Below are 25,000 nucleotides of genomic sequence, written 5' to 3' on the forward strand. Positions count from 1 at the left end.
CCCAAAACAATCCCTGTACAATCCCCCTCAACCACAACGTCCACGACCACTGCACACCTTTAAAAACTCACACTTCCTGCAAAATGTGCACCAGCTGCTACAACATGGTTAAATTCAGCATTCATCTGTTACTGACGGGACTTTTAGGACTCTTGTTTCCTTCTCCACTGTCTGTCACACTCAGTAACACACACACAGACACCAAAACGAAATATATATGAAATCACCATCTCCATCCTTGAAAAAGTGATTAAAAACCACATCGGATAACTTTGGACATCTTAAAAATGAACGTGAGGACAGATATCCAGTTTGCAAAAAATTTGCACGCAGAGGAAACACATCAAACATTTTCAAGAATCAAACTATCTGCCCCGTTTATAACTTTAATGCCGAACAAATAACACGTCAGTGTTCAAATGTCAATCATAAATCGCACTATTCAAGTAATGTTCCACATCTTTTCCAGCTCAGGGTGCTGATATCTGGCTGAGCTGAACACACCTTCTCTAAACTGTCACCTGTTGGGATAATCGTTTCCAGCACTTGTGACGGCAAATTAAACATTGTGACTGATAATAATGATAACGAAATATACAGTGATACCGTCATACCGTGATATTTTCGGAGACGGTTATCTTACCGTGTAAACATCATATTCAAAGTCAAGACTGAACTTTCACATTCAAAAGACTCTTTGGGTTCTCAGGGAACCAGAAACAAACGGGGACGTAGATCCAAAGAAGCACAGCAGTGTGAAAATAAGAGAATAGTTTGCATTAGTTCAGCCAAAACATTTTAACTGGAGCCTTTTCTGAAAAACATGAAGCCATGAAAGGAGCGAGGCAGATGGGGACATTTTGGGGACAAATGGACATATTTCATCTGTCTGCTCATAGGAGCTGATAAAAGACAGCGACAGAAGCAGAGGGACAAAGTAAAGGCTGAGAAAAGTAATTGTTCTTGTGAGGAACGTGTAGCAGATAGACAAACAGAACGGCGACGTGTTGGAGCTGGATCAACTGCAGTCGATGAGTCGGTCCACACTGGGAAGCAAATGCAAACAGCGGCTTAATGAATCTCTCCAAACAGAGCGATGTGAGGAGGAGCAGTGGAGGAGTACGTTGGGAGGCCTCCTCTGGATGTGCGGCGTTCACACTGAGCTGACAGATGTAGCGGATGTGGAGCTGACGGCGTCCTCGCGCACGACGCAATTACTTCATGTTTGCTCTCCGCTGCCATATGTTCTCATTAGGAATTCAGCAGCACATACATGAGATGTGCTCATACAGCAGAGACAAGTTCAACAACACAGATGCACGTGGACCGCAGGATCCATGAAAGCCCGCAGTGCTCATTTAATGACGTTTCCATGGTAATGAGCAGAGAGGGACATGTTGTGGAGATTTATTTTCATCACAGGGTCGACACCAGATTTCCCTCCAACCCTGCAGGCCGGCAGCGATACGAGAGCCTGCGTCTGACGGGAGAGAAGCAGCCGCCGGATGAACGGTCAACGTCTTTGCAGCCTCCGACAGCAACAGTATCACAGTCTCAACGCACGGAGGTGACTCGTCCACCAGCCGACGCAGAGGGGATTATGGGAATCACATGTATTCATGACAGGATGTGATGAACAACACTCGCATATGTGTTTAATACACTGCTCACTCAATCTCTTAATGCTTCATATATAACCAGGAAGCTTTAACAAATACGTTTTTATTTTGCTCACCAGGATAATACTTCCTGAATTAAATCCTGTGTGCAACCAGAAACCTTCAAACCGTCACAAGAACAATGCAAACAGCACTAACGAGGCCTACTGATAGTAGTCTCTCTCATTTTTCTCAGTTGTCTCTCATTTTACTGCCAAGTCTCTCATCTCCTTCTCATTTAGCTTCCTCATTTGTTCACAGTCACAACAGAGACAAGCTTTAAGATGAAGATCTGAGGAGTAGGTATGAAAGTCCTGAGGATGTGGAACATGGAAAATGTTGGATGTTGGGTTCAACTGTTGGTAAACTGGAGCTGCAGTTTTGCAAAATGATAACAATAAAAGTACTGCTGTTCATACTGTGCGAACGAGTGACTGTTCAGCTTCACCAATGACAGAAGAACAACAGAACATGAGACTGTAGAGGACCAATCACATTCATGTAGTTCAGGGCTGACATCACCAGTCCAAACTAAAGCATAATGGAAACACTGCCTTTTAGCCTCCACTCATACAGAAGGTGGAAATTCCACCAAAGCGGGAGTGTGTGGCTCTTTGTTATCCTAGCTTAGTAGCACCTCCAGGTAACTTACTCATTCTGTGCCGGGTGTATTATTATATTATATTTTAACAAGCAAAAGGACAACCATAGATTATGGAGTTTTATTTCTATGGGCCAAATTATCAGATATACATTTTGTGACTGTGATAATAATGTTCCTCAACATATAACTACAAAGAATTAGTGGATTTCATCGTTTACAGTTCATAATATCATTAAAAGATTCAGAGAATCTGGAGAAATCTCTGAACACAAGGGACAAGGCTGGAAACCAATATTGGATGGTGGTGATCTTCGGGCCCTCAGGCAGCACTGCATTAAAAACACACTATTCTGGAGTGGAAATCACTGCATGGGCTCAGGAACACTTGTGAAAACCATCGTCTGTGAACACAGTTCATCGCTGCGTCCACAAATGCTGTTAAAACTCTCCAAACAAGAAACCAGATAGAAACATGATCCAGAAACACCGCCGCCTTCTCTGGACCGAGATCATTGAAGATGGACTGAGGTGAAGTGGACAACTGTCCTGAGGTCTGATGGATCACAATCTGAGATTCTGTTTGGAAATCATGGATGCTGCATCCTCCAGGTTAAAGAGGAGAGGGACCATCCAGCTTGTTATCAGCTCAGTTCTAAAGCCAGCATCTGTGATGGTACAGGGATGCATTAGTGCACATGGCATGGGTAGCTTGAACATCTAGAAGGAAGCATTAATGCTGAATGATATATTCAGGTTTTGGAGCAACATATGCTGCCATCCAGACAACGTCTCTTTCAGGGAAGGTCTTGTTTATTTCAGCAGAACAACGTCCAACCACATTCTGCACGTATTCCAACAGCATGGTTCTCTAGTAGAAGAGTCCGCTGATAAACTGGCCTCCTGCAGTCCAGACCTGTCAATCATTGAAAACATCTGGAGCATCAGGACATCAACAATACAACAAAGGAGACCCTGAACTGTTGAGCAGCTGAAATCCTCTATCAGGCAAGAATGGGACCACATTTCACTTTCAAAACTCCAGAAACTGGTCTCCTCAGTTCACAAACGTTTCCAGAGTGTTGTTAAAAGAAGAGTTGATGCAGCTCAGTGGTGAACATGATCCTGGAACAACTTTATAGAGACGTGATGCTGACATCAGGTTCAAAATGAGAAGATATTTTTCATAAAACAATAACATTTTAGTTTCAACATTTGATGTTGTTTTTGGTCTATTTTCAATTAAATATCTTTTTTTTTACATTTTACACAGCGTTCCAACTGTTTTGGAAACAGGGTTGTAAAAGGATGGGTTAGCTTACATTTATAAATCTGATTTTACCATCTAATTAATGCCATTCAACTATTTCATCGTCACTGTTGAAAACATCTTTTAAATTTCCTCCATTTTCAGTTTATATACATTTATAGTTCACGGAGTCTGACAGGACGTTCCATCACATTCTGATCACAGAGTTGGAGCAGACTTTGATCTCTATTGATTCTCCATCAACATGTTTGCAGGGTTTAAAGATGTCTGGGTGGTTTTTCACAGCACGGTCATCCTGACTGATTCTGGTTTGAGAGCTAAGAGGGCAGGCTGAAGTTGACCGTGAGCTCTCTGCTCTCGTTCTGCTTTACTTCTAATGAATGAAATATTCATCAACCCTTCAGCATCGAGAACAGACACACACTTACGCACACAAACAAATCACGCTGGGTCCTGTCGGAGTGTGATTTGTTTGCAGAGCATGGTCAACCCGATCCATTTGTCTGCTCCCACAGCAGCAGGCAGCTCGCTACGCCTCTCAGCTCATAAAAACGCCGAGTGAATTTACATCAGGCCGGCCGGGGTGGATATCCGCCCGGAGCTCTGTGGCCTGCCAGACACACACGTAGCCCTGTAACGCTCAGAGGGGGAAACGGATGAAGGGAAATGAAGCGAGGGTGATAATGAAACTGATATTACCCCGGTAACCCTTCAACTGAGGAGCAGTACCCTGCAGCGGTCTCCTGAGGACACGGTTAACGCTTCAACACATCATCTGTCACTCTGTCCAAGGACACAACGCAATAACACGGTGGCTGATCCACGTTTACAGTGGAGCTCACAGGAATGTGCTTCTACTGGTGCCTTCAAAACTAGATTCTACCGGTGCCTTCAAAACTAGATTCTACCGGTGCCTTCAAAACTAGATTCTACCGGTGCCTTCAAAACTAGATTCTACCGGTGCCTTCAAACCAGATTCTACCGGTGCCTTCAAAACTAGATTCTACCGGTGCCTTCAAAACTAGATTCTACCGGTGCCTTCAAAACTAGATTCTACCGGTGCCTTCAAACCAGATTCTACCGGTGCCTTCAAAACTAGATTCTACCGGTGCCTTCAAAACCAGATTCTACCGGTGCCTTCAAAACCAGATTCTACCGGTGCCTTCAAAACTAGATTCTACCGGTGCCTTCAAAACTAGATTCTACCGGTGCCTTAAAAACCAGATTCTACCGGTGCCTTCAAAACTAGATTCTACCGGTGCCTTCAAACCAGATTCTACCGGTGCCTTCAAAACTAGATTCTACCGGTGCCTTCAAAACTAGATTCTACCGGTGCCTTCAAACCAGATTCTACCGGTGCCTTCAAAACTAGATTCTACCGGTGCCTTCAAAACTAGATTCTACCGGTGCCTTCAAAACTAGATTCTACCGGTGCCTTCAAAACTAGATTCTACCGGTGCCTTCAAAACTAGATTCTACCGGTGCCTTCAAACCAGATTCTACCGGTACCTTCAAAACTAGATTCTACTGGTACCTTCAAAACTAGATTCTGATTCTACTGGTACCTTCAAAAATATATTCTGTCATCTCTTTTGTGATTCAGCATCTCTGTGAAGTCATTTTGCATCTTTCTGAAGTAATTTATTATAATTCTGCACATCTTCAGTATGAAGGCTCAGAAATGAAATATCAGTATCATCCTGAAATGAACATTTCTGTAACGCGACAGGCCGCTAAAATGATGCTTTAATTAGGACTAAGTGCTCCATGCTGGATGCCATGTCCCGGTGGAGTGAAAGATGGAGCAACAGAGTGTGTGGTGGTCGGTTTGGGACCTTTTTGTCATCATTTTACAGTCGCTTCATGTCTCTGCGGTCATTTCCACCTCTCCTGGTTATTTATTGTAGTAATTATGCATGTGTGGTGATTTTGTTTCTCGCTGAAGTCATTTCATGTTTGTTTTTTTAAGTGGTTGTGTCACAGTGTATGTAGTGGTTTCAGTAATCCATTAATGGACTCTCTAACAATGGACTCTAAAATCCTGATCTGCACTGGTAACAGACAAGTTTTTGGGTGAAACAGCTCTTTAATGCTGTAATTTTTTAAACATCACCACGACGACGATGTATTCTCAGATAATTCCTTGTGATGCTGCCTGTTAGAAGTCCACGCCGCCCTCAGCACTTTACACAGCGGCTGGTATTTGTCTGTTTGACAGGTGCAGTAATTGAGTCATTTCCTTTGGAAAGCCGCTCTGTGATTGATTGATTTGGATCGGTACAATCGCCCGCTTGTAGATAATATCATAATCCGAGCTGCCTCACGCTGCCAGTGATTCACACTCTCATCGCTATGCAGACAGCTTGCTGAGTTTAGAAGTTTGGAGCGAGGAAAGTGTATGAAAGATGGGGTGGAAACTTGGGAAGCTGCGAGGACTCATCTGTCTTGCCATGCATTAAAAACACCATTAATCTGTTCCAGTCAACTTCTTATGAATGTGTTACTTTACAAAGCTGGCAAGTCAACGAGGTTTTGGTTACAGATGGCGGATGGGAGAGTGTTTTTATGACCTCTGAGAGAAAACACTGCAATCATCTTCAGGTGAGATTCATTAGGAGGGAGCTCTCCGGTAGATTGAGGGCTGTGGAGGAGACCCAGCGACTGAAACAAGATTTCCTGGGTTCAATTGATGTTTGCGTCGTGTGCCTCGCGCAGCTGATGCAATTTCTCAATCAGACAGAGCAGGAAAAGGTTATTCTGAGTGAAAGGCTGCCACGCTGTAAATTGTACACAGCTCATCCCTCCTCTCCTGCTGTGACACACACTTTACACCGCTCTTTCATCACCTTCCCACTGCAGGAGATGGAGCACAATGTCACTCCACACTTGGTAAAACATATAAAAAAGCCACTGCTGGGCACGAGTGATGAAAGGAGAGCCAACGATGAGGGCAAATGAATAGTTATGTCATTATCTGCCCGCTGCACTCAGTCCCCACTGTGACTTCCTCGCTGATAATTCATCTTTGTGTCCTTGCTCAGAGATGTGGAGCAGATTTGGTTATCGACGGGGGGGTCACTCCTTCCTCATTACGGTCCGCTCCGGGGAGGAATCCTACCGGCACCGGGGTTGAACTGCAGCAGGGTCCCGTTGAGGAGCTTTGTTTAAACAGCGTCGCGCTGTATTACCCAACTTAATGGAGACTCCATCCCAGGCCCGGCCCTCAGCCGCTCATGTATTTACATGGAACTATCTGCTGCTCAATGTCACACATTTGGCAGCACGCCAGGCTGCAAATGTGGGAAAGCTGGACCTCTGAATGCAGGAAGAATAAATCTCATTTACTCGGCTGTTTGCTTAGTTTAATGTTGTGTTTCAGTGTAAAAGGCCCGTTCTGAGGGTCCAAAAGAGGCCAGCAGACAGTGAAAGTGAAGGACGGATATAATTATGAAAGCAACGGTTTTCTGGATTTTGAAGGTTTTCAAAAGGAGTCGAGGACCTTTTCAGAGGAAGGAGAGTTTATGATGTGGGCGTAACCACAGCCCAATACCAACCAGACTCCATTAATAAAATAAGGAATTTAAATATTTTACGGCTGTTTCTGGTGAAACAAAAAAAAGGTTGATATCTACAGTGATTCTTTCCATAATGTTGTCAGTTACTGAGAAAAACAATCTGAGCCTGTCAGTGGAATAAATACACTTTTAATGGACGTAGCTTTGATGGGCTGTTTAGCAGTACGTATATAAAGAACAGTTTATAATGTAGACTGTAACAGTTACCTGAAATGTTATGTTTTATCTTATTTACTAAGATGCTACCTATTAAAGTATCCAACACTGTCTGAAAAAATATGTTGCAGTCATTGCAAAAAAAGAAAAGACAAAAAATAAAAAAAAAATAAAAAATCTATATATATATACATATATATATATATATAGCAAAAAAATGTCACAAGCAGAATTTTCCATTTTTTCAAATTTAAATTAAATTAAAAAGTAAAGTTGGCAGAACCAGAGAGGTTGATGAGAAAGTCACTTCACAGTCAACAGCTTCACAAAACCTGCCCGAGTCCAGATGTTCAGAACAAACCAACTGCTGTGATGTTCAACTCCCAGCAGAGGAATTTACCTGCAACTTCCAACCAAACAACACTTCTGTTTGTCTCTCCGTGAACATATATTTAATGGTTTTGCACGTGAAAAGACGTCTGGACGTCCACGTAAGTCTGACTGAGAAGACAAAGTGAGATGGCTTCGAGGACAGATCAACATTTAATAACCAATCAAACCACTGATGTAAATCACAACTGCTGTTTCTAAAGAATTTACTGCAGTTTATTTTAAATGTAAAAAAAAAAAAATGCTGCAGAGACTGACCAAGAAATTCAACTAAAACTACCAGTTCCAACAAACATGATTCATGTTAGCAGTTCTGTCTCTATTTCATTCACCATCATTAAACCTGACAGGCAGCTTCAGGTTCTGACTGCTGCAACACGTCTCAAATTTGATGTGGTGACATATCGTGTGGTTATTGTTCAGTCACACTGCTGCTCCACAGGTTAAATATGACCTTTAAGTTTACAGGTCCGTTATGTGTGCAAATAAAAGAAAGTAGAAAGTAGATGCTGGTGACAGAAAGGATTTTACATCTGCAGATCTGATTCACACCTGAATGTCTTCTTCTCAATGGTTACATGGCAGAATTATCTGTCAAAACAGGATCTTATAGACGTGAAAGGGTTGGTCTGAATGTAAACAGATGTTTTCCAGGACGAGAGGTGAGCGATACGGCCGACAATAATGATATTCTTGACGAAATAACAGAATATTGATAACTATTGTATCATACATTTCAAGAACATAAAGTTTGAACTAAATACGTTTTATACTTTTATATGTCAGTATAAACGTAAAAGTCTGATTTCAAATATTCAGTAAGAGCTCACAGTCATGCAGTTTGTTTGACATCAGATATGTTGGAACCGAAACTCCTCCACGAGGCCGAATATTACCAGCAACACAGTAGAATTACTTTTTTATCATATTAAAATTGGTATCCATATTCTGGGGAATGATTCGATATGGCACAAGGACCATCCTGTGTTTCCTGGTTTCTGAACACTGAAGATATTTCTGAATGGAAACCCTGAAAATTCAATAAAAATGGAGAAGAACAGTTCTACTGAACCGAGAAACCCAGACACTCGTTCTCCTCTACACAACACACACACACACACACACACACACACACCACACACCAAACACACACACACACACACTAAACACACACACACACACACACACACACACTAAACACACACACACACACTGCATCAAATCCATATATCTTTATTTCAGTTTAGGAATTAGTGTCTTCTGAGAAAACCAGATTTCAAACAAGCTGCTTCCTGCTAACAGACGGATCATCACAAGAAACAGACAGAAATATTTGACTAAAAAAGAGCTACAGTAAGAAGCATTTAAACTTGCATAAAAATTGATCTGCTATAAAAAAAAAATTAAATCTTGAAACTTGTGAAACGCTTCAGATGTTGGAGTTAAAGCTGTTTGTTTCCTGTCAGCTGGAGATAAAACATAAACTGAAAACTTCACTCAGATAAATCCGACTAACTAAATGACTTCTACTTTGATGCTTCACAGGATTATTTATACTGACATGAGTAATACAGACTTTCCAGATGTTTCTGCAGTGACTGGATGAAGCAGCAGATGTGCGTCTTATTGACCACTATTGATTTGTGAGTGCTAGAAGCCATCAGTGTCTGCTGCAGCACTCTGCATAATGCCCCCCCCCCCCTCTTCCTTACCATACAATGCTGACTGCCGTTCCAGCTCCATAAGCAAAGTGGAGAACGTGACGAGACCGAGGATGAAGTTTATAGTTTCCACCGGAGCGCGGCAGCCGTCGCAACACAATCCCGTCATCTAAGACTGAGCTGCTGCAGTCAGCTGACCGTTCTCACAAACAACTGTTCTCAACACCGAGTCCCTCTGAGGGAGCGTTTCATCCACCTGCCTCGAGCTGCAGCTTCACTTGTTGTTGAAAAAGCAAAAATGTGATGTGAATGTGTTTTTTCCTCATTATAAACAGGTAAATCTAACGCAGCTGGTGTCATCTGGAAGCAGTCTGTGTTTGTTTTCATGTGGAAGAACTTTAACACGACACCATTCACCAAACTGACGTAAATCTAACAGGACTACGAGCATCAGCAGCTTCCTGAAGTGTACAGCTGCTCTGCACACACTGTACTCTAATTCTCCTAAATGCCACTCGGAGGAGCTGAACACACAACGTGAGCCGCCGACATGCAGCAGAGAAGCTAAAACAAACAGGCCGCGCTGCCGACGGGAACCAGATGTAATCCTGCATTTTCCTCTGTAATCTTCTTCGTCCTGCACCGGGCTCAGACAACAACACATTATTTGACTTATATCACAATTTGTACTCCTCTCAGTACACAGTATCAATATCAATAAAAGGAAATGCTATTTGTCAGAGATGTCCACGGTGGGAGGTGAAGCCGTCTCCTCCTCGTGTCACATCATCTTCTGGGGATTTTAACGTTGCAGCACGACGCTTCGTGGACTGAATGCTGCCGCACAGTTAGCCCGTCAGATGCTAACAGTTACAGCCAACAACCACAGACTGTTTATAAAAGACCACTCGCTGTCTCCCCTACCAGTCACAATGTAATAAGTCGCTGACTTGTTGTTATAATGGATGGATTAGTGAGCCGACGTACTGTGGACAGGCCATGGGGCTCCTGGATGAGGTCCATGAAGCACTGTAACCACAGACTGTTTCTAAAAGAGTTCGCAGCTTCAGGTCTGTAAAATGGTTCCGATCCAGAAGTGTCTTCAGCTGCAATACCAGCGAGTGCCACTAGAGGTCGGCTCCAAAAAGCCTCCGGCTCCATAGACTCCCATTCAACTTCTCTCATCAAATCCAAAGTGAATAAAATGTGTCCATCAGTTATCTCGGTGTTGTTAGCTAAAGTCACTCCTTCTTCTTAGTTTTCTGGAGGTCCATCATAACATTCATAAACCAACGATGATGTCACTGATGGTTGGTACTTGCTAATAACATTCAATGCCAGGGACTTTTCTTTCTTTTTGTTCCCGGTATACATACATGTTTGGACATGAACTTGCGCGTACATATTTGATGCTTACATAATCTACTCAGTCTTGTCGGGAGGAAGTGTGTGTGTCACCTATCTGTCGAGGACTCCACAGGTCGAGTGCATGTGCTGATCATGTTCGTGCTTCTGAAAACTGGTGAGAGAAGCTTGTTTTAATCACTGGACAAAAGGGAATTGTGGGAATAGTCTGCTTTATTTATTCAGGAAATCTCATTGAGGTCAAGATCTCATTATAATTAGAAATACGAGCTAAACACCATCACGGCGGGAGACAAACACTGCATTTAGAGTGGAAATGGACTCTCAATTAATCTGGCTTTAGACCACATAAACTAATTATTTTGTTTTTTTCTATTATTAGCAGCAGCTTTTTAATTGCTTAAATTCAGTGAGAGCACATGATGCTGCTCTGACGGTGTTTGTGTTGGTCTCCATTGGATCAGGTGATCCAGGTCGTGTCTGGATCGGGTCTTTGACTCATGCACGCCAGCTTGAGGAATGTTTTCCATTGGTTCATTCTGGATCGGGGCTTGGACCTCTAGCTCAGAGTCAGTATGATGAACTTTGAAAGTCAGTCTAAAGAAGGGCTACAACAGTATGACTTGATCTGAAGGAAATCTTCAGACATGATGTGTTCGAGAACGGGACAGATTACCCGAAAAACCCAAACCCTGCTGCCTCCAGTCGCAGTTGTCACCGGCGCCGAGACATCCCAATGTCTGTCTGGATGTAAAAATAGTTTAGATTTCGTAAAAAAAATGATGAGCAGGAATTTCATAAGACGACAGAAAACCAAACGTATTTGTAGAGCTGGACTGTATCAGTGAGGTCTCTGTTTGGATCACTGGGAACATGAATACTACAAGTTCTTGTGAGAGGCCGGCCTGTTTTTGATGGCGCCAATAAGTATACAAGATGGTATCACGTGCATAAATGTACATTACAATGCTAAGTTGGAAAATATGTACTGTAGCAGCAGTCCAAATATCGATCCTTCTTCAACCATCAGACGTGATCTGAAACCTTCTGCAGCAACAGTTTGAAACCTATCAGACACTTTTAGATCAAATGTAGGAAAAACCCACCAAAAGCATCTTACTCAGCAGTATCACAAGCCTCGGACAGACCTGCGAAGGGTGCAGTGACAGTTACTGACGTCGCTGTGACCTCACCAGTGATTCTAGGACTTTGGACAGATTGGATATCGAGTGGATCGGTAGTTGTTTGGGTCAGAAGTGTCGTCACGACAACATAAAAGTGGACAAATGTGATGACATCATCAGTAAATCTGAACATGTTGAACACCGAAATGTTTGCTAGTTGTGACCGTCACTGAGTGCTGAGGAGCATTCATGGACACTCACACACACACACACACACACACACACACACACCGCATCAAATCCATATATCTTTATTTCAGTTTAGGAATTTATTTTTTATTTTATTTTTTGCAAAAAATAGTTTTTCTTTCTATTTGTATATCTTTGCCACCAATCTGCACTGTTCTGAGAGACGAGCACAATAAAGTAAATACAATAAAAATCCTTTTAACTGCGACGACATCATGTTTGGTGTTACCTGAGGCTGAGACCGGTCCCACTCGTATAGTACAGAAAGGTGGTCTTGATGATGTGTGAAGGTAAAACCAACTGACAGTAAACTGAATGAGAGAAAAGACAGATTAGACTTGAATCAGGACCCTGACGGCCGGTTTTGACTGAGAACATCTAAATGACCGACAGAAGAAGAAGAGTGTGGATTCTTCCCCTGGTCGGATCAGTGGGAGGTCGCTGTGATGGACAGGTGGACCTGGAGAAGTCCAGGATGGAGAGGAGGAGAGTAAAGAGTCTTCCTGAATATTTTTCTATTTTTCCATCTTTGCCTGGCTCTTGAAGACTCCCACCCTCCATCTCTATTCCTCCCACGCTCTCGTTGCCTCTGCTTTCATCTCCTCGCCTGGTCTCACTCGGACTTCTCCCTCCATCCTCCCTGCACATCTATCATCTCCTCTGTCCTCTCCTCTCCTTTTCCATCTTCTCTCTTCCTCCTCATCTCAGCCCTCTTTTAAGTCATAACCTCTCTGCTTACATTTCCATTCCTATTTTCTCCTTTACTTTAGCTGCTGTTATCCTCTCCTCTTCCTCCTTTCCTTTCCCCCTCTTCTATCCCCTTTCATGTTTTATTTTCCTTATACATGACCTTTGCTCATCTCTTTTTATCCAGCCCCCTTACTTTCCACCCTTTCATCTGTTTCCTTTGCTCCTCACCCTTCTTCTGTTTCTTCTCTCCTCCCTTCTCTTCTTCTTCTTGTCATCTCCTCTCTGGTTCTCTTCCTTTCATTCTTTCCAATCATTTCCCTTCCTTACATCATCTGCTTTCTGTCATCTTGTTATCTGTTCTCTTCCTTCTTCCCCTTTTTCTCTCTTCCTGTCAGTTTATTTTTCTCCTTTCCTCTACTTCTCTCCTTTTCATCATTTCTCCTCTCCTCTCCTCACCCCCTCCTCCTCTCTACCCCCCCTCCCCCCCGTCAGTCAGTGGAGGGTAAATAAAGGGGAGGTTACGAGGGCCATCCTGTCTGAACCCCATCCATCACACTGCCATTTAATACCCACAGCTGTCACTGTGTGTACACCAGTGTGTGTGTCTCTCTCTCTCTGTGTGTGTGTGTGTGTGTGTGTGTGTGTGTGTGTGTGTGTGTTCAGGCAGCTGTGAGTGTGCATGTGTAGGATTTTCCAAATATCATGTTAGAAATTGACAGAAAGAAACCAAAAATGTAAATGCTGCCCGGACATCAGAGCAGCATGTTTCCATCTGCTCTGCTTAAACTGAATTATTATCCTCACTGTGTGTGTGTGTGTGTGTGTGTGTGTGTGTGTGTGTGTGTGTGTGTGTGTGTGTGTGTGTGTTTTACCACTAACTTTCTCTCTATGAACTCTGTCAAAACCAAAACTACAGATGGAAGCAGCAACACAGGGAGACGACAGTTGCACGGGACAGGACATTCATCTGAGACAACAGACATGTCCATCAAGCACGCTGGACTAGTCACATGCACGAGGTGGACAAGTACAACCGTCATATTAACTGGAGCAGTAGAATAGAGTTGGACCAGTTTTTTTCTTCATATTTCCTTTCCTCCTCATTCATGTATCCTCCATCCTCTTTACATGCCTTTGGTCCGTCATATATTTGAAAGCTATAGAAACTGGAGACCGATATAACTTTAATGATCACATTATTAGACCATCCTTTCTAGTGCACATCACCATATCTCAATGATGCTCCTCTCTTGAGTCTTGTGTGCAGAAACAATTTCTGAATATCATCCTCTTCATTTGCCACAAGCTCCACAGTGTAACGACCCCGATGGAGGGTGTGACACCCCCTACTCCCAACAAGGTCCAGCTGCACAGTATGAATCTGAGAAGCACTTTATTCAGACTTCAGAGCAGAGCACTGGCCACAAACACTGACAAAGTTCACTAATTACCTGTGAACTTTCCTGGCAAAGAAAAAAACACAATGCAAACAAAAGACAAACGTCTAATCAAAGCTCATGAACACAAAATGAAAAGGGATGCTCAGTCCTACCAAACAGCTGCATGGTTCTCTGGTGTGGTTAAGCTGGAGCTCAATAAGGCAGATGGACCAAACAAAAGGTCCTCTTCATCCCCGTTCTACACACACACTGACCCACGTGCTTCTGTAACACTCACCCATCTCTACTTGAGCCTTTCCTGCTTGGTCCTACACAACGTCCAGCAGGTTGACAACAAAAAAATATTTCCGAAAGTAAAAATCTTCTTTCGTTGTGTGAAGCATGCAGAGCTGTATGAATTATTTTTGGACACTAAAAGAGGAAGTAAATCTCCCTGTGGAGTTCAGAGAAGCCATCTGAGCTTTTTAAATCTGCAGAACATTTCAGCACTCACACAGGAGTAAATTCCTGCCTCACAAAGAAGCTGGAAGCCTGGAGGACCCTCTTCTATTTTCACATTCTTTAAAAAGAGTCGAGCCAAAGTGGTCCAATGTGTTATCTGTTCCATTTGTGGGAACCTCAATGCTAAACTACAAAGTGGAAAAGGCATGGATGCTACCACTGTGTAACAAAGTGGGACAATACTGCAGCAGTGTCGGAGTGCAGAAGGTAATATTTCACCATGATAGGTTGGAGAAATTTCCACTGGGGCCAAATCTGTTCAGCTGGACGCCGGCTGCCCATCAAATAGCCTCTGGTGTGCAGCGCTGGCTCTCAGGAACCATCTGCTGGACTCTGATCGCACCACTCGGAGCCTCCTCATCAGACCTGCCTCCATGCCACATCACTGTTCCTCCAACATTTCAGACTCGGACTCCTTCTTCCAGTGCAGGGGCTGGCTTGAGCACACTCAAAACAAGCTGGCAATGTGCTATTGAATATCCATTTTCTTCACATAAAACCGGTTGGCGGCAAATCGTCCGTGGCCCTGCCAACGGAGTCTGTGCTCTTTTAATTGGTTTTCGATCAGTGATTGCCACTTGAAGAAGAGCTCACTACCTGCCAAACACATACAAAGTACCTGCCAATTAGGCATCCTCCATTGATTCACAGAGAAGCTTAGCTGGTGCAGAAAAAAAACAACACAAAAAAAACATTTGAGAGGATTTTTCACAACACTGCTTTTTGGACTTTGCGAATGGCAGCTAAAATTCTATAATTGGTGCTTGGTTCTTGTCTCAGCGGGATGTGAAAAAAAATTGTTAATCAGCTCACAAGCCTGCTAGAAAAACTGCAGCTGCTTCTTTGAGAGTTGGAAACAAAAGTGGCCATCAAACAAGAGCGTGAGGAGGGGAAAACATGGGATGAAATTAAATTCTGGCACTGAGAAGCTGTGACAAAACGCACTGACGTCCCAGCAAACACAGTATCAGATGTGGAGATGTAAGATAAGGTCTGATGATTAGATCGGATGCTCACACGTTCAAGATCAAGAGCTGTTCTCCACGCTGTGTTAACAGCAAGAAGCGTAATGATAACCGCGTAAAACAGAAAAGTGGCTGACATGACAGCCAGGCTACAAAATAAAAAACGCACCCATTAAAAAAGTTCACTCTGCCTCGTTTCTCAGTTTCCTTGCTTACTTCGAAGTATCCCGCCGCGCAGGTTTAGAGTTATCGAAGGTTAAAGGGTCTTTTTGGAGGATTGGCTAAGCTCTCCTGACTTACACTGCTTACTGGTTGTGATCTGTTTGTTTCAGCATGATGAACACGACCGTCACAGATGAACCCAAACTACTCTTTAGAGAAAAGAACGCTTTTCAGACTCACAGATGTATAACAGAAAAGAAACACTCCTATTTGTATCCATCCTGCTGTCTTCACATGAGCTGGTGTTACCAGACCCAAATTCCCTGCATGAACATACGGGTCAGTCCACGCTCCACTGAGGACTGTTTCCAGTCGTTACAGCTTATTGAGCGGAGACCATGAGGTCATTTTGAAACTCTTGGAGTAGCCTTTAACCAATCAGCATTGACTACCACATGCACTAAAACTCTAACGCCTGCAACAACATGAATTAAAACAAAAAGAGAAAAAGTTAGACCTCAATGTCATCACAATGTGCCACCTCCACCAGTTCCTGATTGGCCCATCCTTCAAAGTGGCTAGACAAAGGTTATGTGAACACGGTTTCCAGACGCTAAAGCCACGACCAAAAAAGTTGCGATGCTTTGTAAAATGCAAATAAAAACAGAATGTGATGATTTGCAAATCATGTAAACCATATTTAATGGAAAATAGACCAAAGAGAACATATCAAATGCCATGTACACCAATGCACCATCATACCAGCCCAGCTTTTGAACTGTGAACTGATAAAAAAAAAAAAGAAGCTGCGTGGTCTCTCTCCTCTTTAGCCCGGAGAATGTAGCGGTGTTTCTGGATCATGTTTCGATCTGGTTTCTTGTTTGGAGAGTTTTAACCTGCATTTGTGGACGCAGCGATGAACTGTGTTCACAGACGATGGTTTTCACAAGTGTTCCTGAGCCCATGCAGTGATTTCCACTCCAGAATAGTGTGTTTTTAATGCAGTGCTGCCTGAGGGCCCGAAGATCACCACCATCCAATATTGGTTTCCAGCCTTGTCCCTTGTGTTCAGAGATTTCTCCAGATTCTCTGAATCTTTTAATGATATTATGAACCGTAGACGATGAAATCCACTAATTCTTTGTAGTTTTACGTTGAGGAACATTATTCTTAGATTGTTGAACTATTTTCCCACAAAGTCTTTCACAGAGTGGTGAACCTCTCCCCATCTTCACTGCTGAGAGACTCCGCCTCTCTGAAATCATCTTTTTATACCCAATCATGTTACTGATTTGTTGCCATGGTAACCTCATTAGTTGTCAGATGTTCCACCAGGTGTTTACATTTTTTTTGTGTTACACCACTTTTCCCGTTTTTTGTTGATCCTGTCCCTACTTTTTTAGAGATGCGTTGCTGCCATCAAATAAAAAAAAAAATAGCATATATTTAGTAGAACAACACAATTTCTTAGTTTCAACATTTGATATGTTGTCTTTGGTGTATTTTCAATTTAATATAGGTTTACATGATTTACAAATCATCATATTCTTTTGTACTTTCATTTTATTAGGTTTAAGGAAGTTTCAGAAGCAGAGCACAACCCAAATCTGCAGGCCTTGATACCACTCAACACCAGAGATCAAACAGGATACTTGTGTTTTGGGTGAAGCAGCCCTTTAACAACATCCATACATTTGTAAATCACTACAAAGGTTACAAATTCTATTTTGAGTGATGCATTTATTAGAAATGAGTAACTGTTATACATCCAATAATGAGCCTTTTAGAATTATCAGCAACACTCATTCTGATTATTTCTGCTAATACAGTATAAGAGCGTAGTTAAACATTTTAATCCTAAATCAACAACAACAACAAAGTCTCCTAATATGGATCCATGGGAAACAAAATGGAGAGCTACGCCTGTAATGAGAGTCTGTGTTTGAAATTTAGAGCGATGTCACTTTTAGACCATTAGCTAAAACTAAAAGCATCCTTATGTCAGTCTGAGCACTTTCATGGCTCTCTGCCCGACACTACAGCTCTTCCCTCTCCATCCTCCCACTCATCCTCCGCCGCTCTGCCATTAGCCTCGGGGGGTGGGGGTGGGGGACTGCTCCCAGCGCTGCCCCATTACATCGCTCGAACTGGGAGAGTAGCAGCAGGTTTTCGGCCACACAGAGGGACAAATGTACCCGAGCCCTGAGTTCTGCTGGCACTCGGGAAGGCTCACATGGAAAAGAGGTAGCAGGGCTGTACGCCTGCTTCACCGACAACAGCAGGTCACAGCGGCTGAATTTGTTCTGGAAATTTTGAGGGTGAAGCAACTAAATCACAAAAAACATGATTTGTTCCCTGTAAAGGAAAGAGACAACGTGTGCCTGAGCTTCCAACACTTTCACATCACCCTCAGAAGCACTATTTCCAGTTGTCAGTGGCCAGCATTAAAAAGAGGGCCTGAACATTGATTTGTTTCATGACCACTGAGTGGATTTGTCGTGCCGATGAAGACGCTGAGGTACGCCAAATGCCGAGGAATAAAAGATGAAGTTGACCTTGAGTTATGAATTCTTTTGGCATCTGCAGTATTTTCAGGACTGAACTGAGAATGCTGCTGTTTCACATTAAAAACACTCAACAGACAAAAGTTGGAGTAACTTTTACTGCAAAGCTGTCGCAGGAAATCAAATGTTTCCGTTACTTTTGTTGGCCGAGAGACAATCTGTCATCAGTCCTTTTGAAAAAGTTGTGACTCTAGACAGAGTTTTTATACGTGTTAGGTGGGAATATGCGTGCATGTTAAAAGGAGCTGATTGGCTTATTGTTCTTTTTCTGAGGGAGGTCAGTAATTGTAATTTTTATTTTTATTCTCAGCTTTGCTACGTTTTTTGACATTCGTCCACCCTGAATCCAAAGTCCTACTCCGACAAGTGAAAAGCACATTGTGAATAAAAGAAATACGATTCAACTTCCGACATGCCGTTTCTTTTGCTACTTAGGGAAGATAAGTCGCTCACTTGTTGTGTTTTAGTCATCTTTAAACAGGTATAGCACAGGGACTCGAGTGGATCTAAAAATAGAATCACATGAAACCTTCTTCCTAATTTCCATCGTCAACCGCCTCCCAACGTACACTCTCATCCAAGTACCCAGAATAAACATTACCATCTGCAAACTTTCTTAAATGTGACAATATCATTTCTTAAACAAAGCGCATGCAGGCAGCCTGAGGCAGACCGAGGCCCTCTGTCTGGAAATCAGTCCTTCAGTCTCTCCTTCACACAAGGCGTCTGCTCCATATTTCTATATATATACACAATAAATATCCCCACAGAGACGCTTCATAAGTCTTCAAGTTCTTAACATCAAAGTCGGCTTCACTGAATCCTTCTGGAGCGTTAGCTAACGTGAGCTCTCTGCAGCTTTCCAAAGAAAAACACAATGTTTACCTGAATGAGCTGCGACAGCTACATTAATGGGAAAATGAGCAGGTTGACATAAACCAGAATTATCCTGAAACACAGTAATTTAAAAAGCATCGGCCCAGTCAATCAAAGAGCCCATCGTTAGAAAGAACAAAGACGCACACGGTGAAGTGGTGATTACTTCAGACAGATGATATTTTCTTCTCTTGGAGGAAAACAGGAGTTTGACTTCAAGTCGTTTTGACCCGATCCCTTCACACACACTGACCTGTCACAATCCCTCATATTCATTTAAACACTTTCATCATCCTTCATACATATTCAACTCTCAGACACAACACTCAGCTTCAGTATTTGTAATATCGTTACGTTAAATGAGTCCAACATCACAATGGCAGCTTATTAACCGACTCGAACGCCAGCTCTGCTTTTCTGTGCCGTTTCTGGTCCTTTGACATTTTAATAAGTTTAAATAGACTTTTACAACACAGCAGGTTGTACGCTGGGGAAAATTCTAATAAGATTATTTTCCTTGTGCATTTGCACTGCCATGTTAATTAAAGTTCAGCCGAATCATAAAATCATACAGCAGACACAAAGTAATGAGCGCATAAATTAAATAAAGTACACGCATCCATTAATTACAGTGAAATGAGCAAACTAAGAAGCACAGCTCTGAGATGCGATGGTGGAATAAAGGTGCGAGCCGACGAGACACGATGACGCTGCAGAAGAGACGGCAGAGCTTCTACCGGCTCCGAGGGTTAAACGCTACGACCCGCCGGAGAAACACGGGCGACAGCAGAGGGGAGAGAGAAGCAGCACTTTTATATCGTTATATCTGACCTTCACCAAATGTAAAGCTAATTGAGAGCGCTCTAAGAGGATAAGCAATATTCCAAAGGTCAGCCGCAGCGATACGGCCGGAGGAGCAGATTCCATCTGCTTTCCTAACCTTGGGATGCAAATATTCCAAGATGAAGCGTCTGACCTCCGTGGAGACACATTCTCAGTGAAGCCAAATGGGCCATTAACAGGTAAGCAGGAGAGAGCTGAGTGGACATTTACACCATATTACTGCTTTTCCCGGCGAGGGAGGAGTATTATTTCTGTTCCAGTTTCTACGATACTATTTTGACTGATATTATAAGATGCAACTTTTGGTTAAGAACTTCTATAACTGTCACGAGGAAGAACTCAAAACCTTTGACGAGTCCGTAGCTGTCGCACCGGTGATCTGCTGGTGGAGGAGACGTTACGTAACACTTCCTGTAATGGATCGCTGCTTTAAGGAAGTACATCATTACTGTGACGTGCTGAAATGTGCACATCCATCCGACATGTCTGAAACGGCACAAACTTCAATTTTCAGTGCAATCTTTCATCAGCGCTCACTGTCCGAGCTCCAATAAGAAAACGCTCCATCAATATTATTTCTGTCTGCATCATTAAACTGAGCTTCATTTGCAGTGAAAAGTTTTTTCTTCCTCTTTTATGTTCCAGCGATGAAGACCTGCCGGCTGCTGAGCAGGGTAACTCGAGTTGGGAATTGTCTGCACAACCACGGGAGGATGGTGAACAGTGTTTAACTGCTCCAGCTGTTGTACAGCGGTTAAAACAAGTGCGCCGTGGAGAACTGCTTGAAAATAGCCGAGATATAAACGGAGCAGCTCAACCGCCGAGCCGTCGGTGCCGGAGGGAAGGACAAACAGACGCCTGTTTATGTATGTGTGGACATGCTGGGGAAGCCTCGCCGTTTATTCACTGCACAGATCACACGGCCTCCCCTGTTCCTCTGGACGTGGGCTTTTATTCCCGGGAGCGTCACCTCGACTCTGATCTCCAGCCTTCTTCTAAAACACGTTACCTTCTCAAACCCTGGAGGAAACATGGCCGTGACTGATAACTAGCCAGACTTACATGGAAGCATCTGAAGACTGGACTGTTTGGGAGTTCATTGGGAAATGTGCACATTCAGTGTACTTTCCTGTGGACAGTCTGCAGGGTCTCGACATCTGCAGTGTTTCCTCAACTATTTTCTTGTGAGAGGAAGAAACAAAGCACGTATACGTACTCATAGAGCTCCGGTTACATCCAGTAACTACTATTTATTTACTTAGTTCCTGCACACCAGTTTCATTTCAGCTGTGTGAGTCGCTCAGGCAGTTTCCTGTTCCTAAAGATGGAGCTGATTTGTCTGTTTCTCTGCTCTGCTGCGTTTGGGTGTTTCATGCCTCATCACACAGCAGCACAGACGGTAAACACAGGTGAACGCTACTACAGTTGATTACGTAAATGTACAAATGCAAAATAAAAGGCTAAATTAAGCTATCAGTGGACAAACCTCGACATCAAACTGCTGAAAACCAGACCTGAACATCAGCATGCTGTTAACGCACCCTGCCTGTCTACTGAAAGTAGTAAGGAAGCTAATGCGATTAGTCAGCACCAGTTAACAAGGAAGCAATTACCTTTCTACGTGTAATTTTACACCTTACAACCGGTGCATTTGGGGTGAAAGCCGAGCTAAAGATTCAGTTTAATGGTGCCAACGAGGCCTTTGTTCAGACTTCTCCAGAAACTCAGCCCTCACTGCTGCTTCATCATCTGAAACTACACTGCTCACCTTCAACCCTTCAGCTAAAGTCCTCTTTGATGCAACTGCAGGAGTTCAAACTAAACGTCCTCTGTTTGAATGTTCCTAATTGTTCTCTCCATGCAGACGTTCGGTCCTCATAAGGACAAACATTACCTCACGTACACACACACTCGTGCACCTGCAGGCTTTATCAAAAGCACCTCAGCTCAGCAGAAAAACACAATCTGTGGAAAATAATTGGCCTGACACTCAGATACACAACAAGATGGAAAAGGTGAGCCGCTGTCAATCCATCAGCGGTCGGGCTGCGTGAGGAGGGCGAGAAGCTTTTGTCAGAATGAGAAAGTAAAACTATCGCCAACGGCAAGGTGGCCCGATGTTATCTTAAATATGTAATAAGCCCTTTCAGGATCAAGTGCGTCGTGTGTTTAAAGTGTATGCGGGGACATCAGTATTCTGTGGGACACTTCAGGCATCAAAGCGCTGCACGCTGTTTGAGGACTTACCTGGAACAAAGCTGCCCTGCACCACTTCCTTGTACGCCCACCATCCTTCGTGAATTTTCGGCGGATTCGGCTGTGCTGTGAGGAGACACGGAGAGACGGGGACATCAGTCACTTACATTTAACAACAAAACAGACACATTTTACATTTTTTTCTTTTCGTTATTTCCCCCCTAACCTCCTCTGACTCAGCCAACCATCATCCATCAGTGATGTCATCAACCATCAGTGATGTCATCATTGGTTTGTGAACAGGAAGTGACCGTATTTGGACAAGCTAGGGGAGGAGCCAGCGGTGGATCTGACCGATCTGATTGGAAACCTGACGATACTACGTCCCGCCCACCGATAGCTGTAACCTGACTGCACCGCAGGCCTGTCAATCAAACAGACACGCCCCCAAAAACAGGTCTTCTTGAATCTTCTTTTCTAATGAATGAGGGATTATTTTCAGATGGACCTCCAGAAAACTAATAAGAAGGAGTGACTTTAGCTAACAACACCGAGATAACTGATGGACACATTTTATTCACTTTGGATTTGATGAGAGAAGTTGAATGGGAGTCTATGGAGCCGGAGGCTTTTTGGAGCCGACCTCTAGTGGCACTCGCTGGTATTGCAGCTGAAGACACTTCTGGATCAGAACCATTTTACAGACCTGAAGCTACGAACACTTTTAGAAACAGTCTGTGGCCTCAGCACATCAGAACCTCCGGAAACACCTTCGGAGCAAACAGGTCTAAATGTGGAATTTAACCTCGTTTGGGTCCAACGAGACTCAGACGTGTGCACGCGGTAGGAAAACGCAGCGCAGCGACTCCCAAACTTTATTATGAAAATGCTTTCTGTCAAGTTGTGTGAAAGTCCCAGATTAGAGGAGAGTGGTACAGTATAATTGAGGTGACTTCGTAAAGGTCTCAGCTCAAAGAGAGAGTTGTGACCGAGAATTACACAGCGAGCCTTCAGGATATTGCTTTTTACACCTCGACCCCCCCCCCCACCCCCCCTCCCAACACACACTAGAAGTGGGGGCTTAATTGAGGGTCCCGAGGTTGCCCTGCTTGCTTGTCTTTAATGAAACTTGAGATGGCCACACAGCCCTCCCGCCTCTGCTATCCCCTCCAAACAGCCTCACTGCAGCAACACTGGGCAGCAGGTTCAATTTCCGAGGGGTGGGCCGGCTGGACACGGTCCAGAGAAAGCTATTTTCTCGGAGGGCAATCTCGGCTGCCACAAGCTGTGAAGGGGTGTGTGTGTGTGTGTGTGTGCGCGTGTGTGTGTGCGTGTGCGTGTGCGTGTGGAGAGGGGGGGGGGAACAATGGTCGGCCTATCAAGAAAAAAACAATTATCCTGTTTGTTGACTTGTTTCTCAACTTCATGAATTGTTTCCCCCTTTTTGATGGCGGCTGAACTTGATGTAAGCAGCGTCTTTGAATTGAGCGGCTCTAATTCAGAGTATCGGCGTGTCCGACCCATTACGGAGAGGCTGGCCCCCCGCCCGGCGCTGCTGGCCCGCGGCAACGCTTCCACTTCCACTGCAGCACCACATCATTTAAGAAGTTTTTATACAGTCTGGAAAACTAAATCCAAACCACTCTGTGACTTTTCCGATGCATCAGATACCACAATGATCAGCAGTCATCATTTACCCGTGATCCCTCACAGTGAGATTATTATTATCATCATTATTATTATTACACTTCTTCTAAAAGCTCTTTTTGTGGCCTTTACACTTGAACTGGAAACGTATGACCTTCATCTGTTTCTTGTGCCATAAAGAAATCCTTCTGCACCTTGTAAAGCTGATGATGATTCCACTCAGCGTTGAATAAACTTTGGATTTTTGATGTTCAATGTTTAATGTTGTGTTATTATTGCTGATGTATTACTCTACTGTCCTTGGGACATGTTATCTGGAAAAGTTTGGCTTCACTAACTGACAAGCTGAAAAAGTGGGAAATTAGAAATGCAAATAGTGAAGCGACTTCTACTGTAACACTGGTTGTGGTATGTTGTTTGGAGTCCATACATCCAGCGGTACGGTAACATCCCACCACTCCAAACTATGTCCAAGATGCTTTGACTCGACTAATTGGGTTTGTTTAGACTTACCTATCTTTAACTCCTCAGGTAAACACAGAAATCCACGACGGACCACAAATGTCTCTGTTTGTTTACTGCAAAAATTTCAACGCAAATATTTGATTTTAACTTAAAAACAGAACAAACCGCAACAAAATTAGTATAAATAAATAAACACCCCTGAAATCATGTTGAATGAAAATTGTCTCGATATGAACTGCAAAATAAAAAATATGGGCCTCTCACTGGACCTTGAACAAATATCGGTCAAAATGCAGTACAATAAATCTGATCAAAATGTTTGTAATAAATCCATATGCCTCTAGCAGAGAACATCACACAAACATGTTTCACTCCGCAGGCCGTCACACACACTTTCACTTGCATGTTAGTATGCTTGTGTAGTTTGTGAACATGTAGTGTTGTTTCAAATAGCACGCGGTCCCGTAACATTTGAACGCATCACACACAAACCTGCCGGAGCGCCGAATCAACACCGAAACTTATTTTTCCTCCGAGTGAGGAAAATAAAATGTTCTCAGTTGTCTTGATCTGCTTCCTAACACCCTGCTAATGTCACTGTATTACGCTGTTAATACAAACTCGACACTTCTTGTATGTTTC

General features: G+C 43.3%; 1 protein-coding gene across 1 annotated transcript in view; it reads right to left on the reverse strand.

Annotated features, from left to right (window-relative positions):
* ca10a (carbonic anhydrase Xa) overlaps positions 1-25,000 on the reverse strand; it is a 251,084-nt gene that overhangs the window by 200,421 nt on the left and 25,663 nt on the right. Inside the window, exon 2 of the mRNA XM_069168584.1 lies at positions 22,298-22,372. Within this exon, the coding sequence (XP_069024685.1) occupies positions 22,298-22,372 (75 nt within the window). The remainder of the gene's footprint in view (positions 1-22,297; positions 22,373-25,000) is intronic.

Source organism: Embiotoca jacksoni, unplaced genomic scaffold (genome assembly GCF_022577435.1).
Source record: "Embiotoca jacksoni isolate LCO1_2020_lvr unplaced genomic scaffold, fEmbJac1.0.p SCAF_40, whole genome shotgun sequence".
NCBI lineage: Eukaryota > Metazoa > Chordata > Actinopteri > Embiotocidae > Embiotoca > Embiotoca jacksoni.